This window comes from Pteropus alecto, unplaced genomic scaffold, assembly GCF_000325575.1.
Source record: "Pteropus alecto unplaced genomic scaffold, ASM32557v1 scaffold20, whole genome shotgun sequence".
Classification (NCBI taxonomy): domain Eukaryota; kingdom Metazoa; phylum Chordata; class Mammalia; order Chiroptera; family Pteropodidae; genus Pteropus; species Pteropus alecto.
Window position 1 is genome coordinate 8,353,706 of NW_006436298.1, and position 15,983 is coordinate 8,369,688.

The 15,983-nt window shown below is 31.0% G+C and overlaps 1 protein-coding gene across 2 annotated transcripts in view; it reads left to right on the forward strand.

Annotated features, from left to right (window-relative positions):
• The window catches only part of FCHO2 (FCH domain only 2), a 104,296-nt gene that overhangs the window by 66,591 nt on the left and 21,722 nt on the right, over positions 1 to 15,983 (forward strand). For both annotated transcript variants that reach the window (XM_006913131.3, XM_025047779.1), the window contains 7 exons: positions 1,475 to 1,532; positions 1,804 to 1,979; positions 3,557 to 3,568; positions 3,939 to 3,963; positions 5,463 to 5,505; positions 7,685 to 7,773; positions 12,165 to 12,268. In XM_006913131.3, coding sequence (XP_006913193.1) covers positions 1,475 to 1,532; positions 1,804 to 1,979; positions 3,557 to 3,568; positions 3,939 to 3,963; positions 5,463 to 5,505; positions 7,685 to 7,773; positions 12,165 to 12,268 — 507 coding nt within the window. The remainder of the gene's footprint in view (positions 1 to 1,474; positions 1,533 to 1,803; positions 1,980 to 3,556; positions 3,569 to 3,938; positions 3,964 to 5,462; positions 5,506 to 7,684; positions 7,774 to 12,164; positions 12,269 to 15,983) is intronic.

The following is a 15,983-nucleotide window of genomic DNA, read 5'->3' on the forward strand; positions in this document are numbered from 1 at the left end:
ATAGCCTGGCATTTCTTAATAGTCTTTTTTTCATTTAAAAAACTTTTTATTTGGAAATACCTTCTAACTTTCAAAAAGTACAAGACTAAAGTAGTACAAAGGACACTTCTCTACCCGTAACTTTTTACTACCATTCATTTTAACATTTGCGTTCTCTCTACATATGTGCATGTGTTTAGGTATGTGAATATTTTTTTTCTGATCCATTCAAGCATAAATTATATACATTATGGCTCTTTATACCTAAATATCTAAGTGTATATTTTCTAAAAGGAATATTCTCTAACTTAATTACAAAAGCATACTTAGAGAAGTATCTCTCCCTCCTGTATTCCTTCTACTTCATCATCCTGCCTTGTAGATAACCAACTTTGTAGATATGTGTTTTAAAAAAATTTTTTTTTTACTTATACTATATATGTTCTTTTGTACTTTTTTTTAGTTAGCAGTATTTCCTAGAAGTCACTCCATGTGATGGAAACCCTTCTCCTCTTTTTTAAAATAGCTTCATAATACTGTTTTGTATATGTAATATACTTTATTCAACTATGCTTGGATATTTAGGTACTTTCCAATAATTTTGAATTACAGATAATCTTTGATGAATAACTTTGTTGTATCTATATTTTAAATTGTTGGGGGTGTGTCTTTGGGGTAAATTCCTTGAAGTGGAGTTCCTGGGTGGAAGAGTAAACATATATGTATTTTTGTTAGATATTGTTAAATTTCTCTCTGTAGAGATTGTACTACAGTAATTTCTCAATGTTGTTGATAGGTTTTGCAGCTTTAAGTGAAACTATGTATAATGAAATCAATTTTACCATAGGCTGATTGATATAAACAAGAGTTAAGTTACTATGGCATCTCATCAATATTATAACAAAACAACCATATTTGAGGAACTGCTGTATTTTGTATTTATACCAGCAAGTATTAAAGTACATTTTGCCACAACTTTGCCACCAGAAGGTATTTGAAAGCTTTTGAATTTTTGCCAGTCTCATCAAGTAAGACATAGTAGTATTTTAGTATAATTTTAATTTTCTTAGAAGCCTTTTTTGTTGTTGTTCTGCATTTTTTATATATATTTCCATTTACTTAAGCTATCAATCCTCTGATTTTACCACCTCCCTTCCCTAGACACATACAGTCTTGTGCTTTTATTTCTTTATTTTGAAAATTTGGGTGAAAATTTGGTTATCCACAGAACTGCTGGCATTCCTACCCGAATACTGTTCTTGCGGTGTTTCTTCTGTTTCATTTTGCAGTGCTTTTCTATTTCAGACATCCGACTCATGGAGTATGATTTAAAACTAACTAAAAGATGTAATTTCCCCACAGTGTTATAATTTTATTAACTTGTTGATATTTGATAAATTATATAGCCCTTCAGTAATAGTCAAGGCTATTTTGTTAATCTCTAATATTTTTGTAGTTGGAGCCATCATTAAAGTTTTTTTTCTTCTTCCCATAGAACATTCCCGATGTAGATGAAGAAGGCTATAGTATAAAACCAGAAGCAAATCAAAATGATATCCTTTTATCATCTGGATATTCTTATGGATTGTGTTGGCATATAAGTAGACAGTTAAAACAATTATTTAATAAAGAATATTCAAAATTTTAATTATAAAATATGAGTATTCGTTTGACATGTATTTGTTAATATTATAATGTAGTATAATGTAGTTATATTTCTGTTAAAGTACATCTCTTAAAGGTTTTTGTTCTTTTTTATAAATGTGTGAAAACTGATTATGCATTAAGATGATTTGAAAACTAAATTTTTTAACTGATACTCACATACCAAAGAGAACCATTTCTACTCATCTAGTGATTCTGATTCTGAAGATGAAGAACCAAAGAAGTATCGGATAGAAATCAAACCTATGCATCCAAATAACTCACATCACACAATGGCTTCTTTGGATGAATTAAAAGTATCTATAGGAAATATAACACTCTCCCCAGCAGTATCTGTAAGTACTAAAATGTATAAGTTTGTACTCCTTATGTAGAAGCTTTTTTTTTTTTTTAGTACCTCATCTATCTGCCTCTGGTTAATTTTAGGAATAATAAAAATTAAAACATCACTTAGAAATAGTTAAGTATGTTAGATGAGAAAGTGTTTAATTTATAATATTTTATTTTTATTCAAATTTATTGAGATATTATATAGTTGATAATTTTTACTACAGGCAAATGAACTTATGAGTTTGGCTTAGTTTTGCTTCCTTTTGAAAATGTTTTACAAAGTAAGCAAAAATGTAGAAAACCCACTATTTTTGCCAGTTGTTATATTTTATAAATAGTGCTGTGTATCAGGCAGAATTTTGTGAACTGGCAGTATTGATCCTTTTTTTTTTTTTAATTAAAAAAAAATGTTAAATTTAAATTAGTTTCAAGTATACAGTACATTGCTTAGACATCTATATAGTTCATAAAATGGCAGTATTAATCTTTTCCTCATCTAATTTTAAAATTTTTGTCCATATTTTATAAACTGTATAAAAAGGGAATTCTGTAAAAATGAATTTAAAGATTATATCTTTGCATTTTTTTTTGGTTGCTAAAACATGTTTTCCCATACTTTTCATAGAAAAGGCAAAGATACAAATTCTTAGTGATAATGATTAATTCCTCAATTCTAAGGTGCCATACTTAAAAAGTTTTGAGGGAGAAAAAAATCATAATATATCTTTCCATTGATGTCATACTCTAAAAAATGTATCTTAGAATGACATTTAGTATATCTGTACATGCTCATCATAATTGATATCAAATCTGTTCTCCTTGATAATGGAGAATAAAAGTTCTCATTTTATATTAATTATATATTTTAAGTAGTCTACATATATTTGTTTTGATAAAAGTTCTTTTCTCTCAGTCATGCACTGTTAGAATTTAATTTTAGAACTATTTTTTCCACCAAAAAGATTTGTGAAGTGAGGTTTTATTCTATTCTTATTAGTTAACAGTAAGATTAATGCCAAGATTAAATTATGGTGTGTGTGTGTGTGTGTGTGTGTATATATATGTGTATATATATATGTGTATATATATATATATATATACATATATATATATGAAGTAGAAAGTTGTGAAACCATTAAAACTTTTTATTGTCTGAGAGCATAACTAATTTAAAATGTGTATATAAATAAATAAAAGCCTAGAGGAACATACATCAAAATGTTAAATAAGCATTTATCTCTGGGTGGTAAGATCATTGATAGTTTTAAATTTTCTCCTTTGTGCTTGTCTTTTCTGTTCGTTACAAAACAGTGAACGTGTATTACTTTCATGCTCAGAAAATAAATAATAAAGTTTTTCATTGTTAATGTTGGGTGTGAAAAGAAGATATTGTGAGTATATTTCATTGCCCAGTTTGCTTATCTAGCTTAAGTATTTTTCCCCCAACAATGTATGTATTTAAGGTGTAGAGATTTTAAGTATGATTCAGAAGGGAGTAGAAAAATTATTACAGCTGGAAAATATATTTTGAATTCTAAAATGAACACTATGTCTTTTTTTTCCCTTCCATGCACTGTAATAGAGACACAGCCCAGTAAGTACAAGATTTTATATTTTTGCCTATTGACTTAAAAAAAAATAATGACTTTCATGTTTGAACATTGATTTTAAAATATTTATTAAGTTTTTTAAATTAGCGAGTCATAGTAAGTTGCTTTAGATGTTAATAGTTTAATATTTGAAGACATTTTATTGAATGTTAAAGGTACATGTATTACTATTCTTTACTAGAATAGAAACTACTGCAAGTTTTTTATATATTTATATGTAAATACAGTTTATAATTGAGCAGATATACTAAAACAACTTAAAATTAGGTTCCCAGTATTAATGTTTTACTAAATATTTATTATCAAATTAAATTATTTGTTTAATGGCACTTAGTCTTTGTATTTCTTTTTTAGGTGCAGATGAATCAGAATTCATCTAGTAAGTTTGACATTTAAATTGATTATTTTATGTCTATTGAAATTTATCAGGCAATTTGCTAATAAACTTATATCCTTACATATGTAGTTATAGAAATAATAGTCTTTTCTCATCATGAGCCTTAAAAACCGACTTAGAAGGATACTTATAACAGAGGACAATTTATATTATTTTTTACCATTGAGACGTGCCTGATACTTTAATATATGGCTACCTTTTTCTGAAATCAACAAAGCCAAAGAGTAACCTCTGATTAAAAATGTTAAACTATTTGTTATAACTTTGCCTTGTGAGCCAGAGGCATTTATAAGATGAGTAAGCTTTAGCTTTACCTATTATTAAGTCATATCACAATTGCAATTTCTATTATGTGATTTTTAGTATAGCAGTTTAATTATATTGAAAACATTTTTGGGTTAACACCTTGTGCTGAATTTTGCATTAAAATTAACAAGAGTTGTGGGAAAAAGTTGAGGCCGCTCACTCAGAAGCTATGCAATTTTGTAAAAATGCTTAATAAAAACTTCAATATTAATCTTAAAAATTCTACCTCAATTAAAAAGACCTGTTAAATTCATGATAAATACCAAATTAAAAGTAGGAATTTTTTAAAAAAGGAATGGAGAGTAGCTTGATAATAGGGGATGTGAGGAAAATGAGGATAAAAGAGGCTACCGACTTACAGATGAGGGCAAAATGCAAAAAGAGAACAGCACAGTAAGCGCTTTGAGGCAAAACATGCCAAACTGAGCCAAATGGGAGAATATGGTATTAATGGGCATCTTGTACAGTGTGGTATTCCTCATAGTTTGCTGCAGTTACCTCTGTTGATGTCTTTTACATTCATCAGTTACTGCCTGATGATGCAAAACATTAAGTTGCAGAGCAAATTGCTTATGAACCAACATGACTTTTATATTACTGATGCTTTTCCCCTGTGTACTAGTTGCTTATGAAATGATTCACAATACAATGCAAAAGGTAGCAAAACAGACTATCTTGTAAATAAATGACTGTTGGCTCTAGGTTGTTATACAAATTTTAATATTCTATAAAATAGGAAGTCCTTCAGGAGTTGCAAACTACTTTTGGTCAATATAATAATCACTAATAATCTGAGAACTGGAAAAATGCTTTCACGATTCATCAGTTAAAATTCTTGAGCAATACTTGCATGTTTAAACATTTGTTCTAATTTTTAAAGTTACAGCCTATATTTTTCTCCTGAAGAGCAGTTTTAATAAATGTGAGAGTTTAGTTGACTTACATAATTTCTCAACAAAGATGTTAGAAGAAATAAAATTTAGCAGGAATTCAGCTATTAATATTCTTAAACACAATAGAAAACTTATTAAAGCCTTTTCTTTACTTCATATTTATTTATATTTTATTAATTCCAGAATTTTAAAATTGTTTATAGTGAGATATATACATTGTTTATAGTCATTAAAATATTTATTGCCAATTATGAATTGTTCATATTTTAATTCTTTAATTAGGTGAAGAATTAACAAAATCAAAATCATTTGCTGCATCCAATGAGTAAGTTCCACATTAAATTTTTTAAAAAGTACTTTATTTTTTTAGAGCATTTTTAGGTTCACAGCAAAATTGAGTGACAGGTACAAAGGTTTTACACGTACTTTCTGCCCCAACATATGCTCAGCCTCCCCCAGCAAAGTAGCACATTTGTTACAGTTGATGAACCTACCCTACACTGACACATCCCAGTCACCCAAAGTCCAAGGTGTAGATTAGTGTTCCTTTTCGTGTTATACATCCTTTGAGTTTTGACAATGACGTATCTACCATTGTAGTATATAAAATAGTTTCACTGCCCTAAAAAGCCTGTGACCTTCACTTGTTTATTCTTCTCTTTCTACTACATTAACAAATTTTAAATATTTTGTTTTTTAGAGTTTTATTATCTTTGCTATTTCAATTCTAGTAGGGTATTGTTAATTATCCTGTCTTCTAAACGGTCAGATGCCATGTGGATTTTTTAGTTGTTTTAATTATTTCTCATTTGACAGTATTCTTTTTATAATGTTAACAGTCCATTCAACTGTATTTGGCTTTGATTGCCTCACCACTTCTAAATGATACTATCCCAAGTTCATACATGTCTGTATTTCAACCAGTTATTCTCATGGAAATTTTCTTACTTTTTTCCTTCACTTTTGGGTGTGACCTTGTAAAATAGACTGTATATTTCATGAACTTTAAATTGAGGAAGTGTCACAAGTTGAAAAAGCAGAAGGATGGAAGGCATGTTGCCAGGTGTTCTTAAAAAGAAAAAATATTTTAAGCCAGTGTTGCATGGGTCCTTTTTCATTTCTGTATCTATCAATGTTTTTTTCATGAATAAAAGTAGGCTTAATTAATGGATAATTAAATAATAAATGGGTAGTTTAAAATTATTAGATACTTTGAAGCTATGCACTAATTGAGTATAGGGTGGTGTTTTGATTTATAATTTTTAAAGATAAGTTTTTTAGTGTTTTAAAACTTTGTTTTCAGGAATCGTTTATGCAGTTGTGACTCTTAAGCTTTATCATACAGAAGTAGTGTGTATCCATGTTAGGTGCATGTTGAGATACTAGATATGTGCTTGTAGGTAATTATAATGTTTTTATTATATAGTGGGCCTGTTTTCTAAGATGTTGAAAAAAATATTTAAAAAATGACAGTTCGATAACATTAAAATATTGTTTTAATTAGGGATTAATCTCTTTTTTACCTTAAATATATACAATTTTTGTCAGTCATACCTCAATAAAGCTGGAAAATGTTAATTTAAAAAAAGTGGTGGCAAAGGTCAGGTGCTCCTCTAAATTAGGCATCTTAAAAAGGGGGGTATGATTAAAATGGAAAAGAGAAATATTCATATAACAGTTTGTATTAAAGAGCCAAGAGTTGAATCCAGAGAGTAAGCAGTGCATTGGATTCCAAGAGGTCAGTAGACAAAAATCTTTGGTTATGCAGCATGTTGAGTTTTTTGAAACTAGAATGTTGATGTTTTGATGATTTTTTCCATAGTCTTGGTTATCTCTTATAAAAAGGCATGTATGACCCAAATATTTTGCCAGAACACCTTAGTGGCCCAGGCAGTGGATTGCCCAGGGAGCAGTCCTTCCCATGCATGATCTACTGCAATCATCTGACCTTTGAGGTTTATCTCAAGTTGTTGGGCTTACTTCTGTCCTTGAGAAGTACTTTTTAAAAAATCCTTGACCCTTTTTCTTTTTCTTTGAAAATAAGTATGACCTTATAAAATTTCTACCTGATTTCATATCACTTAAGAAATTTTCTGTCTGAGACTGGATGCTAGGACGCAGACCTAACATTGTTGTAGAATTAAGTAGCTGTGTGTCCTTAGGCAGCTCATGTAAAGACTCTGTGCTGCTTTTCTTCATTTGTAAAGCTGAAATCATTTCCATTCTGACAACCCCTAAAATTGTTAAGAGTTTAACAAGGTGCCATCAGTGGAGATTAATCTCTACCCTCCTCTGCCATCTTCATTTAATTGTAGATTCTACTTATAGCAGTTTACAAATATTGGCTTATTAAATTTAAGTTTCTTCACATATTCCATTGGCAGAGTATCCAACTTTTTAATTATATGTGTTGAACTATTATAATTATCTGAAACAATAAGTGACTAGATTTTATACTAATAAAATACCCCTTTGTTAAAATTCTTGTTTTTAAAATATGGTAGGAAAGGGACCAGTGATTTACTTGCTTGGGACCCCCTGTTTGGACCATCTCTTGATTCATCTTCAACTTCACTAACTTCATCATCATCAGGTAAATACATATACACACATATATTTTTTTAAACTGAGGCATGCAGTAGTTACTTTTTTCTAATTGCTTTATTCATCACTTTGTGTTGTACTTAATAATCAAAAAATTGTTTAACTTGTCCTCTGCTCATATTGCCAGATAAAAGTGATTTTATACTGGGTAACTTAGCCTAAAGGCCCCATGGCTTAAACAATAAAGTTTATCAAATAACAACTTTTTTCATTTATATATTTATTTCTAGACATCATTCCCATATTGATGCCCAAATAATTCTTACAGCTTGTAGATAAAATTCAACTACATAGACGTACATTAATGTAACCACTCCTTTCTTGATAGACATTTAAGTTACATCTGATTTTCTAGTATTATGAACAGCCATGAATATAACAGATTTTGTTTACATCTCATAATATTCTTCTAATAATTTTTCAATATGAGATTTATCAGTCACAAGATATTCTTATTGATACTTATTGCCAAACTGCTTTCCAGAAAGGTTTTAGCACTTCCCAAGCAATATCTGAAAGGACTTGAATGCTTTGTAGTTGTTTTGGCAAGAATATGCTCAATTTCTCTTCAAAATATGAAGTCCCATTAACCAACAGTCAAAGCGCGAATCAAAAGTGCATGTTTAATAAAACCATACTGCTTGTTCAAAGCAAGAAAATAAAATCACTTTCAGTTGATCTTTAAGCTTCTCTGGGATTTCAGAGATGTAATGCAGTGTTTGGGGTGTAAGGGAGTGCTGGAATGATAGGTAAAGAACTGGAATTGATCGAGTTCTTGCTGTGTCGCTCTGCTAGAAGCTATGCACATGTTATTTAATTTCACCTCATTTGCTGCTGCATGAAGTTGTTTTTATTGTCCCAGTTTTATAGATGAATAAAGTGAAGCTCAGAGGTGATCTGGAACTTTTCTAAGATCAGATAGCTAGGAAATGATGAAGAATAGATTTAAACCTGGTTAAACCTGGATCTTACTAATTCTAAAATCTTTTGCACTCTGGCAGAGTAACAAAACAATAAGCCTATGAATAATAAACACTAGTATTTAAAATTAGACTGTTTAGAAACTAACATTAAAAAGACATTTTAATTGGATTTTAGGCAGCCTTTAACCCAAAACAACTTGGAATTTTGAAGGGAAGGTGATCTGTACCTAATATTTATAAAACAGCAACAAAAAGTTAATAGGTAGTGGAACATATCCTGAAGTGTCATTATAACCTTTCTCAATGGGCACTTGTTACTATTTAGTTTTATAAAACTAACCTTACTAATGCATCGTATCAGGAAAGTAATTATATAGGAAAAACTGAAGTTTTTAAGATTTTGTTTTTGTTTAGTAAGAATATCAGAGTAGTGTTTTGTATTTAAGCTAAAGAAGTCCTAAGCAGTGTTTTTCAATTTTGTTAATATTCTTTTATGAATTATTGTATCAAATTTTTAATAAAATTTTTCACATTGGTATCACAGAGGCTTTAGTTAACTCTGTCCTTTATTTCTCACTATTTTCTTTGGTATCGTCTCTTTTCAATAAAGTTCTTTTTTCCTATTGCTACCTGTTTAAAGAATGCTTTACCCATATCAATTACAATTTCACGTAAAAAAAAAATGACATTTTCATTCAGCGGTCATTTGATGTTTAGGAGCTAGGATATGATAAAACATTTATAAACCTTTTGCTAGTTTTGAGTAATTAAAATGACATTAACCTGAAACAAGATGATAACTGGCTATATAGAGTTATATTTTAGTTCTAGAATTTTCCTGTTGCTTCTAGTTTTCAATTGTTTTCTTCTCCTTCAGGTGATTGTGAAGAGCGGATAAGGCACTCTACTTTCATTCCCACTGATTTAAATGTCTCAGTTTATGATAATTGAATCTTTATTTGAAACCAACTCAGATTCTTGGTCTAGAAAGCCTACCACTACACTTGTCCACTAACTCTCTATGCTCTCCTTCTGTAACAGCACCAGCAGAGAATACAGATAGTTTCTTTTTGCTTCATGGTTGCAAAGTCAGTGGATTTCTTTCATTGATGAGCTTGTTATAAGTTCATTACCAGTGGAGCTCAGGTAGTATTCCAGATATTGCACTGTAAAACTGAAAATGCCTTCAGGTTTCCTGATGCTTTGGATGAGAGATCTTCCAAAAGCTACATCTCTGAGGATCAGAGTGACCTTTGGCATAACATCATGTCGTGAAAAATTACTGAGGAGGCTAAAAATGCTGATTTTTCTTCTACATCATCATCATTGCTTCTGGATTTTAGATTAGTATCTTTTTGTGCAGATAAAGAATGGTATGAGAAACATGCATTGTCTGTTCCCCTTAGGTAATGTCAGAGGGTAGATCTAAATTAGGTCCTATCTCCTATGCTTTTACAGGTCACTTCCTATTTCTTGAACTACTACATCTAATAGACATTTTTTTGGAAGTGAGCTCCATTATCAACACCACCACCACCACCACTATCAAAACACACAACTAAGACACTTAAGTTTATAAAAAATTATAGTAATATCCTTCAGAGGCTTCTAGAAGCAGTACCTATTTGGCATATGCAGATATTCATTTATAATACATAAATTTATTATTAGTTTATAATTAATAGATTCATTTATAAACGGTGGTGTTGAGTTTTGTTACTAGCTTTCCTAAAAAAGCAATTTCTGATTATTTGAAGGATCTATGCTTAACACTTCTTGGTTTTGAGTCAATCTAAAAGCCATTTGGAAAGGCCACTTGATCAATAATGAAGTTTCAGATGTAAATGCCTCTATTAGTTAAGCTGTCTCACAGGTTTGAAATAACGAGTATTAGTCAGTGCTGGTTTCATTGATTATGAACATATCTTAAAAGTAAATGTCATAGCACAGGGAAGTGTTATGGTTCTCAGGCTGGCGCATGTTTCTTCCAATGTGCAGCTTAAAATAAGAGGGCAGCATGAAAGAACTCGTGCTGATTGGATGAAGGCAATAGCTTTAAGAACTAAAGTTGATTTCTTACCAGCTTTCTACTTTTTTCCTTAAGCAGCCTGAACTCTGCTTACATCTGTTATCCCTTCACCATAGCACAGGGAAGTGTTATGGTTCTCAGGCTGGCGCATGTTTCTTCCAATGTGCAGCTTAAAATAAGAGGGCAACATGAAAGAACTCGTGCTGATTGGATGAAGGCAATAGCTTTAAGAACTAAAGTTGATTTCTTACCAGCTTTCTACTTTTTTCCTTAAGCAGCCTGAACTCTGCTTACATCTGTTATCCCTTCATGTGCTTTCTAAATGATTTCATAACCCCATGGCATTTGCTTTCACTCCTGTGTGACTACTCTTTTTCTTTAGATCTCTTCCTACCACCTCCATGCTCCTCCTTTTTATGTCTCCATTCCTCCATTGCTGACCAAGGGCCCCCAGCTTTACTATTTGTTTCCCCATGTATATACTCAGGCCCATTCATATATTTTCAACTTTGTACATCTATAAACTTATAGAACTTACTGAAATATATTTCTTCTCATTCCTATTATATTCAGTCTCTTAATTATAGCCCCATCTTTTAGAAAGGACCAAAGGAATTTAAAATTAATTTAAGGATGATTTAAACATATTTGCTTTTATTCTTCATTCTTGCTTTGATTACACTAATACATTTGTGACTTTTGATGCTGTACACTTGAATTCCATTCATTAATTTCTACCATGATGAGTTATTTTTAATTAGGAATACTAAGATTCTTATTTCTGATTTATAAAATTGCAAAATTTGCAAATGGTGTTAAAAACAGTGAACACTAAATTTATATAGGATTTAGGGAAAATTAAGATATTTTCAACACTTACCAAAAATTAGAGTGATTTAGAGACAACTTTTTAGTAAAGATATTTTTAATACTATTAATTCACAAAAAAATGTTACAGTGTGGTTTAATGTAAAAGTCAAATTACAAGTTTAATCAAGGTAAGTGTTTTATTTAGAGTTCATATTATTTTTCTTCAGGTGTTTCAAAGGCTTGGTCTTGCATTATTGTCTGTAAAGTAGATGTATGAGCAGTAAACTAAAGACCTGAGGCCTTAAATTGTTTACACCAGTTAATTTATTAGATTTAATTTTTGTAGATATAAATAAGTGAAATAGAAAAACAATTTATATTTTGTGTCAGTTTTATCGAAATTGTAATGATTTTTTTTCCAGGAATAATATTGGTGACTTTGCAAAAAGCATATTTGATACGTTCCCAGTATTTCACCAAATATCTGTAATTACATTTTTTAAAAATTCCTGAAAAATGAGATTTGAATCCTAACAGTTCCTCTATAATAGAATGTCTTTATGTAAGGATTGCTACATACTAATGATTTTCTTCAAATTTTCTTTTTCCCCCCACCAGGCAGGCCCACAACTCCTCTTTCTGTAGGCACCATTGTCCCACCTCCAAGGCCTGCTTCCAGACCAAAGCTTACTTCAGGCAAACTCAGTGGGATTAATGAAATAGTATGTACTCAGGTGTTTCTTTTTTTTAATTACAACTGTTTTGATTTAAGATGCAAATGATATCTTTCTATATACCCCTTTAGAGTTGAATGTTTGGAATTTTCTACTCGATTCTTGCAAGTATAGAAAAGTTTTCCCAAACAGTACTTCCTTCTCTCCCCTATATTACCTTAGTGATCATACCTGTGGAGCAAGATATTGTTCAGTTGGAAAGAGATTTCCTGAGAAAGTTGGCACTTTATAAAAATACTATTTAATACCGAATGTTTCACAGTTAAGAAGCACTTTTTATATAATTCTGTGTGAAGGCAAATATTAAGAAGTGTTAGTCCTTAGACATATAGTGCCAGGCGAGTCCTGGAGGGCATCTGGTCCAGCTTTATTTTGTATATAAGGAAACTGGAATTCACATCACTTGATTGTCTTGCACATATTAAGTGCATATTGCTATAAAAAAATAAAGCATTGGTCTTCAAAAGTTGTCAGATAAAGAAATTTTATGGGTTTTATTTAGCGTGAGGCTCTCTCAAACAAGTCTTTACCTGTGATCTATTCTGTTTTGCTTCATCTTTTACACTAATTGCCAGAATTACATTTCTAAAAGTCAAGCTTATTAATCTTTTTCCCCTGATATAGATCTGCAGTGGTTCTAACTGAATATACTTGGTTCTTGATGATAAAGTTGCCTACATTACCAGTAACCTACATTACCAAGCTAACTATCCAGCTTTCTCCTCTTTATAACCCAGGTTCCAGCCGCTTGAAACTTTCTACTGTTCCCCAAATACATCATGCTCTTTTATACATCCATGTCTTCTTCTTATGCTCCCTCTATTTGAAATGCACCTCAGTTTTCTTTAAGACCAAACTAATTATCACCACCTAGGTAAAACCTTCTTTGACCATTACTCCTCCCCCAGTAGATTTAATCATTCTCTTCCTATACCCATATGCTTTGTCACAGATCACATTGTATTTCTCTTCTCCACCGCCACCAGCCATACTTTGTTTGCTTTAGCCAATTTCATATCCTTAATACTTTGCATAATACCTGTCACATGGTACATAGTTAGAAAATATTTCATGAATAAACAAAAAGGTTTGAACACCAAATATTGAAATGGTGATGTCTTTTACTCACTGTCCCAATGAACGGGCGTAGTGGAAGTGAAATGAAAAACTACAAGCTGCCAAGTAGTTGGTTATTATTTAAGTAATATAAAATTACTACATCTTAATAACATGAATTTTTTTCTTGATTACAAAAGCAGTACATAATCATGTTATAAAATTTGGAAAATAAACACAGAACATAAAAATTCCTTCTATATTTTATCACCCAAAGATAACTACTGTTAACATTTTTGTATATATCCTTTCATTATTTTTTGAGTTTATTTATCCAGTGGCAGTAAAATAAGAGTTGTTAAAAGCACAAGTTTATTAGCCGCTAATTACCTGAGGAACATTAGCAAGTTGTTTATTTGGAGTCTCAGTTTCCTTCTTGATAAAATGGGTATAATGATAATAGGTTATTGTGATGCTTAAATAAGTTGGTATTAAACACTTAGAACATCGTCAAGGTAAGTAATTGCTCAAAAAGTTGCTATGAACAATATGTGTATGTTTTTAAGTAAAAGGTCATATCATATATTTTATTTTTTGTTCACTTGAAAATATTTTGGGAGTGTCTTTTTGTATCATAAATTATTTCATGGTTTTCAAACGTCTTTAAAGTGGTAGAAGTTTTTGTCTAATAATAATCTTAAGTTGTAAGTCTATTAAATAAGTAAAAGTGGGACTTTTGTAATTGAATCCTTCACATCACCATTCACTTCCTGCCCCAGCCTTGAGAGCCTTCTAGCAACCACTCTGAAGGCTTCAGGGAACCTCCTGGAAGTGGCTGCAGAGCATAATCTTATCTTCTACACCATTGTCAGCATTAAATTTCCAAAAGTTTTCAGAAATTTGTTTGACATTGTTTATTTCCACGTTCTCATTGTAAATGTCTTAATGAATTTTCTTATGTATTTGGAGACATTATTTTCTTAGTAAAAATTTAAAAAGTGAAATCCATGAGCTAAGTGGTATGTGCATATTTAAGACCCTTGATGATTGTTGCTGTATTGCCCACAGAAAGGTGGTGCTGATTTGAATTCTCTCCAGCTGTACATTGGAGCGCCCTTTTCCTTGTATACTTGTATGTGCATTCTTCTCAAAGGGTCTATAACCACACCCTCCTCACATCCCTGCAGAGAACCCCTCATTGTTCTAGAGCAGTAGTTCTCAAAGTGTGGTCCCAAGACCAACAGTGTTAGCATAACTTGGGAACCTGGTAGAAATTCAATTTCTCTGGCTCCACCCCAGACAAATCAGAAATTCTGGGGAGTGGCCCAGCAACTGTGTTTTAACAAGCCCTCCAAGTGATTCTGATACATGCTAATGTTTGAGAACCATTGTTTTTAAGCAGTGCTGTCCAATAAATACCGCAAGTGACATATTTAAAGTTTCAAGGAACCAATGAAAAAAGTAGAAAGTGAAATTAATAGATTTAACATATCAATATAAAAATTGAGACTTTACTTTTTTGTGTGTATACTATCTTTAAAATCTATTGTTTTATAGTTCATCTCAAATTTGAACTAGCTACATTTTCAGTATTAGTGGCTACTGTACTAGACAGTGCCATTCTAAAACAAGAGAAAACCACTTAAGAGCTGTTTTTGCCTTTCCTAAAAAATTGTAAAGTGCCCATTCTAATTATAAATTGTAAAAATGCAGCCAAATTATATTAGTCATAAGGCCATGTTGCCATAGGAGAAATGTCTCCTACAGTAGTGGATTTCAAGACTTTTTCCAAGCTTGTAAGTTTCAAATCAGCTGTTGAATGTAATATTTGTTTGGCCTCACATTCAACATCTACATACAGATACAACTGCATTTTTACATTGTGCTATATTTTCCAGAATAATGAGTCATCAAAAAGCCCTTCTCTGGAACTAATAGTTTAAAAATAGTTAAATGGGAGGCGGGGTGGGGGGCTTAATAATTGTGAAACACTTTGGGCAGTATTTTCTAATTTTTATAAAAGTGTATATCTGTAAATTTACATTCATGCAATGAATAATTGACTAATTTTAGTGTATGAATGCTTATAAAGTTTGGTTTTGCTTTTTTTCAAGTCCCTCAAATAACAGGACAGGTATAGTGTCTTTCTTGTTTACTGCTTTGTATCTAGTACCTACGCCATGGCTTGTCACATAGTAGGCACTAAATAAGTACTGTATTTCCTTAATACTTTTGTAAGCAGGAAAAGATTATTTTTAATTAAGCTAAATATGCCTTATTCTAAAAAGTGAAAGACCTCAGGAAGTATTGCTAATGTATTGTTGGAACAAGTAGGAATTTGGAAGGAAAAAAACTCATTCACCAAGGTAAAAGATAAATGAATTGGAGTTATAGTTTTTATATTTGTTTTTATATTTAACTAGAAAGTATTTTTTATATTTGTTTTTATGTTTAACTAGTAGGATTAACATTTTCTCAAATCCTTTGTATGGCATTAACTTTCTCAGTGAGAAAGCATTAAAATGAATTACCAAGGAAAATGTAGACAGATTTGTAAACACTAAAAGGGCAAGCAATATTTAGGGAGAAAACTATTTGCAGCAAATAAAGCAAAGGGTTATTGAAAGCTCGGGTAATACTAAGACCT